Here is a 9,694-nt window from a genome sequence, read left to right on the forward strand (position 1 = left end):
CTTATAAGCATTAGTCAGAACCAGTTTGCATTCACACACAAAATAAAATCCAAGCCAAACTGGGAGGACAGATTGCTGGTTGACAGTAAATGGAAGAACTTAGCAGATCACCCAGTTGGGTCAGTTTTCCAAAAGGGAGACCTGCAACTTTTGCGGTAACAAGGAAGATTATTTTGAATCAATTTCTTTGACACAACACGGTTTCAGGGAGCAGGACCTGAGCCTCTGCCCACACAGGGCTTTTCAGTAGAGCCACCACAGTGTGGAGAGGAACTCCTGCCCTTGCTGTCCATGGCATGCTGTGACACCCATGTGCACCCTCTGCCTTTGGAGCTCCTCTAACACACGAGACAGCCAGAAAAAAAAGAAACCATCCCAAGGCTGAGATGAAGGTACCACGTTACCCTGCTCTCTTCATATAGCCACAGCTGAGGGCGGAGGCAGGAGCACAGCTCCTGTTACGCAGAAGAACAAGCAGGACTTCTCCAAAGCACATTCCTGAACAAAGTCCCTGTAGGGGCCTGCGTCCCTTTAGATATCTCAACATGCTTTTACATCTTGGCCTCAGTCCCCCAGAAAATAAAGACTTTCTCTACAAAACAGGCACTATGTGAGGTGTGTGCAAAGGCAAGAGCACACGTGCTCTTCAGAAAGGAAGTCATACAGGTAGCAAAGTTCACCCAATGGTGAGAAGATTTTATTTTGAACTTTCTCTTATTAAACCAGGCTAAGCCAGAATAAACGCCTTTCTTCAGCTTTCCAGAGACTATTCAGCCAACTGTGAGCCAATGTTCAGAGTTAGTTTAGTTATTATTTTCATTTAGGGCTAGACTCCAAGGCAGTTCATCGAGGGAAGGGCTCGTGCTGTGAGATGTGCAGGGGATCCCCTGAGGAAGCCCGATCTCCACCGGGTCCCTGTCAGCTATCCAGGTACTATATATAGCCATCCAACAGTCAGATTTAAAGGCTAGTCTGAAGAAGAAGACAGCATCAAGTGCTCGTTCTCGTGTCCCAGAGCAACTGAAGAGAAGGGATTTTTCCCAAAGAGCTGTAACATGAACCCACAGCTGCAGAGCACAGGAAGCCTATGGAGTTTCTGTAGGCCAGGAGCCATGGAGGCTATTTTCAGCAAAAGCAAGCTCTTAAGCATGTCTGAACTGTTTCTGACCCCTCTCGTAACATATCATACGCCATGACCTGGTTTCTCTATTACCAGTCTTGGACAGCTATTGTTTCAAATTCAACCTACGGAGCAAAGAGGAATTTAAAGTACCTTCAAATTTTACATGGGCAAAACAAAGTATCTTAAAGCTGTATTAGTCCATTGTGATCACACTTTGGAAAGGACAGACGTTGTAGTGTTTTGGAGCTCCTCTATAAGCATAGACCTCAGGTTGTAGTTACATACACACAAAACTCCCCCTGCCCCCACAACAGGGTATACAGATTTCACAAACAACAAGCTGGGGATTCAACTGATAGTGTTTGCATTTGCTTAGCTTCATCAGCTGGTGAACACCACTGTAATGCAACTGAGCAAATCATCCATAAAGCCAGTACATAAATAATAATGAGGTTTAGTTTGCATTCATAAAATATCAAGAATCCCAATTTAATACTAAATTTTAAATTTATCTACATTGCAGTGCAATGAATTGAACAGTTTACACTAATAGACCTTATGGTATCAGTGGCTCACTTACCACCGATTATTTCTGTAAGCCTCTCAAGATGGGGTTAAGTAGTGCACATGCCCTGCACCCTGCCTCCACGGTGGGTGTATTTTGCTGTCTGTCCTAAGCTGGTATATCCAGCTGGATATGGATATCTCTGCACGGTTTTGACCTGTTATAGAAGGACACCTGTTGTTGTTTGTGTTTTAAGAGGATTCTCAAAGCCAAACTTTGTAGTTCAGTTGTCTTTTTAGTACCAAAAAACACTTAAGTTCTTCCTAAAGAACAACTACTATAGCTGAACTAAGTTTACAACAGAAAATGATGCTGCAGTAACATGGTGTACCTCAGGAAAGTATGTAACAGGCCTTAAAAGGAAAGGAAATACATTCAGAAGAAAGCTGATAGTTTATCTGTGCATCGTTTTGTACTTCTGCTTCCTTCCTCACACTGAAAAACCCGTCTGCAAAAGCCCTGCCAAAATGCGCACACAGACATTATCACTTCGTAGGATGGTACATTTTATTATCAGGTTATTTTCCAGTACATTTGGCACAGTTAAGGTAAGTATATTAACTTTACTTCCAAATAAAGAAAACAAAGTTGTACTGAATGTCTCAGCCATTGTCAGTGAGTTAAGAAGTGACAGGAGGTCCAAGTAATCAACCCTGTCTACTGTGCCGAGCTTTCCCCTGGGACATCTCCTCTGATCGTACGATGTATCTGACTGGCATGGATGTAGAATTGCTTTCAATAAAGATTTTATTTCAAGGTTGGATGATTCCTTCCCAAATGTCTTGTCACTAACGCAAAGTATGTAATACCTGTTATTTTTTAACTCCCGTGAACCAGCATTTGGGAAGGAGAGAAGCATAAAATGTTGAGCCAGAAACTGTTCATCATAAGAGTCAAATTTTAACATGTTCAAATTGATTGGCACCTCAGCAATAGCAAAACTCTGAAAACTGCTGCATAAAAACCGGCCCATAGTAGTGCACTGAAAAGGCCTGAGGTGAGTTGAAGGCAGCTGAGCCATTCCCAGGGCTGAGTCCTTAACCTAAAACATTACATTTGCATATGCCTGAGTATTTATAGGAAACAGATGTTAGCTAATTTGAGGACAATTATTGGTAAAGCAAATCAATGGGATGAGCAGGCTTTGATCCACCAAGGCAGTTCGTAGGAAGTTACATACAAAATCAGCCCCCTTGTCCATCAGGCTGAGCAGCTTTGGCTGTGACAGCAGACTCTAGAACAGTTCAGCAAAGGGACAAAAACCACCCAAATGGGCTCTCGTGGAATAATCCACTTAGAGAGGAGTCAGGTCCTAATTCTGTAAGGTTAGTTGTTATATATATATTATTTTTTCCTTTCTGAGGAGTTTTCTTTATTCCCACGCATCTTTAATCTTTCTGGCCTCTGCTTAGACATTGGTTTCTGTCTCTCATGGCAGTGACTTCCCTAGTTAAACAAAATATTGTGCATAATGCTAGCGGACAAGATTCTGAAAAGATCAAAACCTATTTTTATCCCTTGGTCCTCTACTGAATTCAGAGGATAGCATTTCCCACACCTGCTATTCTGGCCCAGAATATTTTACCAGATGACCCATTCTTACCCTTCTGATCCCCTCATTTTGTAATGTGTTGACCTTTAGGCATAGCCTATACTACTAGTTCGTGGAAGAGCAGCTGGATTGTCTTATTGAGATATATTTTAAAATATAGATATATATTTTATATTAGATATATTTTAAAACAGTAAAATAGTACTAGGTATGGCTAAAACCTGTTCTGCTAAGGGTGGAAATGTCCCTAACATTGAGCAAACTTAAATCCTCATAGGCTGGAAAGGGCTAAGAAAGCAAGACTGAGCAGTTCTCAATGCAGCTAGCAGAGGAGGGCTCTACCCTCAAACACTCTCCAGCTTACAGTAAAACAGTGCCCTTTCCAATGGGGTTTTCCTCCCTAAGTACTTCCGTCTCTAATTTTTTATGTGCAGTAGGAACACTAAAAAGGCAAGAAATCAGAGTCACCATTGAGACGCTTTCCCCTCCTCAGCAGTTATTACGGAGTAAAAATGGATGAAGAACATTTCCTAACACCTAGTGTGTTTGAAGTAATAATCCAATGTGCTTTCCGAATGTCAAAATTAATAATGGTTTTATTTTGAGAGTTTGAAAAGTGTAGATTTAATGGCACTAGAGAGCCAAACTCACCATACAATGACCCTCTTAGCTGTAGAGTTGCCCTGCTCTCAGTCACACGCTTTCCAGCTTACGGTTGCCTTGGCAACAGCCAAAGCATAAATTCCAAGTATTTTTGCTTATATATCTGCCATTGACACTAGAGCCCTCCTATCAGACACTTCTGCTGGTTTAATACATCATTAATTTCATTACTATTAATAATGAGAACTGTATTTTCTGCATGTCTCCTGACTTGTGATCTTAAAGGACTGAAGCCATTCTTGAAGCTCACTTATTTGGGAGGAAAAAAAAAACCCTTGCACAGCATAACGCCCAACAATTTCTTGATATGGTTCCAACATCTGTGGCACCAGATTATAGATTGTTTCTAAAATAATCTTAAATTGATGGATCATTGCTTCTTTCATTTGGACTTGACAAAAAGTAGCTCTGGCATTTCCTTTCACTTTTTATGTTGTAAAGGGTGTATCACTCTTTCTGCTCTTTTTCTTGCCAAAAAAAAGAATTCTTGCCCATTTTTAAGGATTTTCCCTTTTAACATCAGAAATTCACTTCACAGCTACAGTAATAACTTAAATTGAGAATATTTGTTTTTATTTTGCTTTGACTTTTTCTTTTGTGGACAGATAAAAAAATATTGGTTATAGAAGTTCATTGGTAAATATTTGTAATTTTAAAAGGCATAAGGTCCTAAACTTATAATTATTTTATTCAGCCTAGATTGAAATCCTTCCTTCTTTCCCTCCAGTATTTTACCACAGATTATTTAACTACTCAGACTTTCCATGTTTCCAAGTTCTCCTAGTTTACAGTTTTTTGTTATTATGGTCATCAAAACAAGTACAACTGCATGAATAGATAGAAAATATCAAGAATTCCCAAGAGATTTTATCAATACAATAATTATTATACTAGCGTTAAGCTTAGGAGCCCCAAATATACATGGATGTTCTTAGTGCCACATTCCATATCGATGAACCACCACAGGTAGCCAGTTCCTTTGCATTGCCAATGTGCACCTTGCACATTCTCCCATGCTTAATGCCATACCCTCAACCTCCTGAGAGATGAGTTACTGCAGACCACGTGCTGGCAATGCCTGGATTGAAACAGGATTTCATGTGCAGGATGGCATCACCAGGAAAAACAAGGGGAATTATTCTGCTTCAGAAAGACGGCAAACAAGGACAGAGAGTTTGGCCATCCATCTTCCATTTTCTGTGTCCACATCAGAAACATTGGATCTCAACATCTTGCTCCAAATTTTACAGATAAAGGAAGTCAGACCCCTCTTCAGTGAATTGAGCTCTGCCACCACTATTTTCACCCTAACTCTGCTCATTCATGCTCCACTGCCTCCTGTTCCCTGCAAGGTGTTTCTCCTCCAGCTTCATCAATGCTGTCCATCATCAACACCACCACATTGCAAAGCCATGGCTGATGCTAAATTGATGATCTCTAAAGTCACGCAAGATACAACTGCTGAATATGTTTTTCCCCCCTGGTGAACTAACATCTCTACCCATGCTGATGTCATCTGCAAACACTTTATCAGGTTTCCAACTTCTAGCACGTAACAAGCTTGATAGAAATCAAGTCCTTCTCACAGGGAGGCCTCAAGCTTGATGTATGTGCTTCTGCATAAGTGGCGTTAAGCAAAACAACCTCGTCACCCCTGCAACAAACATATTTAATTGTGATAAAGAAGTGTGACGTCCCCCAGAAGCCCACACAGTCATTTGGCAACAAAATTGCTAACTTCTGAGACTTTCTGAACTCCTGAGAGAAGATACGATATGTTAATATTACCACAGAGGAAAGATAATTATTTTTTTTAATTTATAATAAAGATGCTATATTTTAAGAAACTAATAATTAAGCCAATCTGATTAGTGCCATATGGAGAGTGTTTTGTGCAATGGACACCACGGTTACAAGCACGAGGCAGAACTAAGTAATGCTTCCTATTTATTTATGGGAAAAGAACACAAGCATTGATGTTCAAGGAAGGTGGCAAACGACAAGATTGGCAGAAATCCACCAGACAATGCTCTTTGCTGTGTGACCCACCAGCTAACATGAAAGAAACCTTTTCCTAAGTGACTGAACCCATTATATTTCATGAAGTTTCTTTCACTTACAGTGTAGCTTGCTGTCAATTCAGAAACAGGTATAGGAAAACAGAGACAACTATGATGATATTTTAATTGCTGTCTGGATTTTAAAGAGGTAAATGAGTGACAATAAGAGAGACAGGGAAAAAGCAGAACTTGGCTTCAACATTCTGCTTGGAATATTTAAGTTAAAACTAACAGGTTAAGGAAGCAGCCATAAGTTCAAACATTTACATATTAAACTTACATTTAGTTCACATTCCTTAGCAGAGCTGTGTAATTTGTTTATAAAATATGTATCTTCATTTACTAGTCTTTCCAACCTAGGATATATTATATATTCTGGAGGGTGGAAGGAAATGGATTTCTACTTAGTTCGTACTCACCGCTGCAGAGATTTATGTGAAGCTGCCTACATAAACTCCATCCATTAAACCTATATTGTTCTTAGACCAGACTTCTCCATTCTTAATGTCATTTCCACAAGAATATTAAGTCTTAATACAGACATAAGATCAACTTTTAATAATAATGGTCATCCTCTTGTAATTTTGTGGGTAATGAAGATATCAAAGGTTATAATCCTTACCATTATTTTCTAAGTCATCTCATTAAGGTATGTGGTCTCAGTGTCTTTCAAGAAACTTTGTGTCAGGATAAGGCATGCAAAAGTCTTTAGTTATATAAATTTCACAATCCGTTTCAGACCATACTAACTTTATTGGATTTAAATTAGCAGAAGGAATGTGTTTCATATGAGCTCTATATTAAGGGGCTTTTTTTTGCTCTCCCAACTCTTTCAGTGCTGGAGACCATGTTAAGAGAAGCAGGGAAGCTTTTGCTGGAGCCAGCAAAACTGTTGGCAGCAGAAGTGCTCGATTCCCTCAGCGTAAAGAGCAATCCCCATTTTCGGTATCTAAACATATGAGCTCAGAAATTATTGCTTATAGCACACATACCAACTAATGCTCATTCACCAGAGATAATTGTGCCCTGACATAAGAGTACTGTAACGGGGCTCTAGACCTCCACCCTGCGCACATCTTGCTATCCAGGGCTGACTCTCCTTTCCTTGTTTGTCAGGTTGGCAGAAGTTGTCTCTTCCCTGCCTCTTTTCTTTCTTTTTGAAAACTTAACCAAACAAACACCCCTGTTAGGAGAATCAGTAAAAAGCGCCTCTATGTACTTCAAGTGCAACAGCGACTCCTTTGACATCCCTCTTTTTTAACCAATTCTTTCCTTTCGTCAACAGGATAGCAGCCAAGGAATCCGTGAATCTTATGTCAACACAAAGCTTAGGAATTGTGTTTGGACCAACACTCCTTAGACCCGAAAAGGAGACAGGGAACATGGCAGTCCACATGCTGTACCAAAATCAGATAGTTGAACTTATGTTGAGTGAGTACAGCAAGATCTTCGGCTCTGAGGAAGACTGACAGACAGGGCCTGTTATTGAAAACGTTCACATCTGTCTTGATGTCTAATATTTTTACATTTCTGTAAACATATTTCTGAAATATTTCTTTTTCTTTCAAGTGACAGATGCCTCATTTTGTGAAAACTTAATGATGATTTTGTGTTTAATTTTCAAACATTGGAATAAAAAATATTGTCAACATTTGCCTATATGTATTCTGCATTAACCCTTTGAGAGTTTCATTATGCTAGCACTCCAAGTGTCACTTTTTTTGCAAGCTGAGCATACAGCATATGGCCAAAGACCATAGAAAATGCTGTTTACCAACATATGCAATGGCACAGAAAGACAAATAGCAATTGAGGAGATTTGTGGAAAATGATTAAAATATGTATATTAAAGGCAATGAATTAAAACAGTGATACCAGATCATTCGTAGCTAGTCTGGGTATAATTTACCTCTCTCTTTGATATACATTGAAATTAAAAGCATAATGAATAATCAATTTGCCCACCCCAAGCGTTCAAAAAAAGATTACATTTAATACTTTTAAACAAATTTAAAAAAAAAAAACTAAAACCAAACACCACCAGAATGTCACTATTTGCATAACAGTGCCTAAAAAAAATAAAAACAAAATTGGAACTTTGGCATTTTTACTTAAATGCAATACATGACATAAAGACATTGCATGACTGCTCATTTTAATGTAACATCCATTTTGATTCTTCATCACACTGTACATCTGCCCGCTTTCCCCAGCTATCTCATGTTCTGTAGCATTTGTATTGTGCTCCTGAGGATGCTTTATTGGTGAACTACATTAAATTCATCTAGAAAGAACTTTAAAAAAAAAGCCTTTTCATATGCCCTTAGGATTACTTGGCTAGACTTGAATCAATTTATGCATTTGATGGTTAGTTTCAGTTGTCATGGATAAACAAAAGGGTAACTGTGTAGAATATATCAAATATTGTTTCATTTTGAAATGTATGTTTCCAGCTATACACATTTCCTACCCTGTTTTGTAAAAGTATTCTGCTGATAAAATGTAGACTTATGTTTGACAGCTTTTTAATCAAGTTCAAAGAGAATAAATAAAACTAATCCAGTGTGGTAAAGAGTCTGTCTGGTTATCGATTTGTTCATAAAATGAAAAATAAACCATGTAAATAAGATGTGTGAAACACAGATCTAGAAGCAAATATTTAAAGCAATTAAAGACCCCAAAACATAGGATTAATGCATAGGTCTGCTGTGCATGAGAGATATGTCTTCAATATCACCTCAGCAGATCATGGATTACTTCAGTTTTTACTTAGCATCATTTTGCAAAATACCATGTTATTCAGGAAAGGTTGCTCCTCAGAGCAGTCATTTACGGGAACAAATGTGTAATGAGGCCTGATTGTTAACTAAGACCAGGTTCTTTCATCAGGTACTAACATAAGTAGAAAATAACACCAACAAAACATAAAAATTGGTCCCAAGATGTTTTCTGACTTCATATGTGTCTGAAAAAATCAAGCAAAACAGATGGGTAGTGACCAGTATTTAAAATTAAAAACACAAAATCAAATATCTCCCTCAAATCACAAATATGCAACATAATCATTTCTGAACAAAACTATAACATTCTGGAGAACCCAAATTCACTTTACTTTCAAGAAAATATTTTTCATGTTAATGTCTAGCCATGAGTACTTAAACAGTAATGCTTTTCAGCATCGTCGTCTTTAGACTCTTTTAATAGCAACAAACCAGGCGCTGTTTATAGCCTGTGGAAATGACTGGAAGAAAGATAGTCAGAAGTTCAGTCTATTCCTTAATAAAGACCATTCACATTATGGCCCCACGGGTGCTCACAATCATGCTATTGAAGTAATTTCTGCTATTACTGGAAATGAAAAGTTCACTTGTTACTTGGATCCTGTTGCACTCAGAAGAAAAGATTCTTAATTAATTAATTAATCTTCTTTTAAGCTTTCTTTGGAGCATGGAGACTCCTCTTTTCTTGTTTTTATAAGCCAGACAAGGCTTATGAAATGAACGCATATCTTTCTTAAGAACAACTGGTTTGGTTGGGGAGGGGGTAAATCAAGCAAACTTTTGGACACATAAGCCTTTCTTCGGTTTTGAAGTGTGCCTTAGGTGAGTTCTGGACAAATGTGCTGACTTCTCTGCAAAATGCTTTGTTAAAGATAGAAGCCTGACACGTGGGTAGCCAGTTCTGGGAGGACACAAGTGGGTCTCATCAGGGGAGCGTGTACATCCAGGACG

At 38.6% G+C, this 9,694-nt stretch overlaps 1 protein-coding gene across 1 annotated transcript in view; it reads left to right on the forward strand.

The window, feature by feature from the left end:
* The window catches only part of ARHGAP15 (Rho GTPase activating protein 15), a 311,247-nt gene extending 303,815 nt beyond the window's left edge, over positions 1 to 7,432 (forward strand). The window contains exon 13 of the mRNA XM_068408177.1: positions 7,249 to 7,432. Coding sequence (XP_068264278.1) covers positions 7,249 to 7,432 — 184 coding nt within the window. The remainder of the gene's footprint in view (positions 1 to 7,248) is intronic.
* Positions 7,433 to 9,694: the final 2,262 nt, after the last annotated feature.

Source organism: Nyctibius grandis, chromosome 9 (assembly GCF_013368605.1).
Source record: "Nyctibius grandis isolate bNycGra1 chromosome 9, bNycGra1.pri, whole genome shotgun sequence".
NCBI lineage: Eukaryota > Metazoa > Chordata > Aves > Nyctibiiformes > Nyctibiidae > Nyctibius > Nyctibius grandis.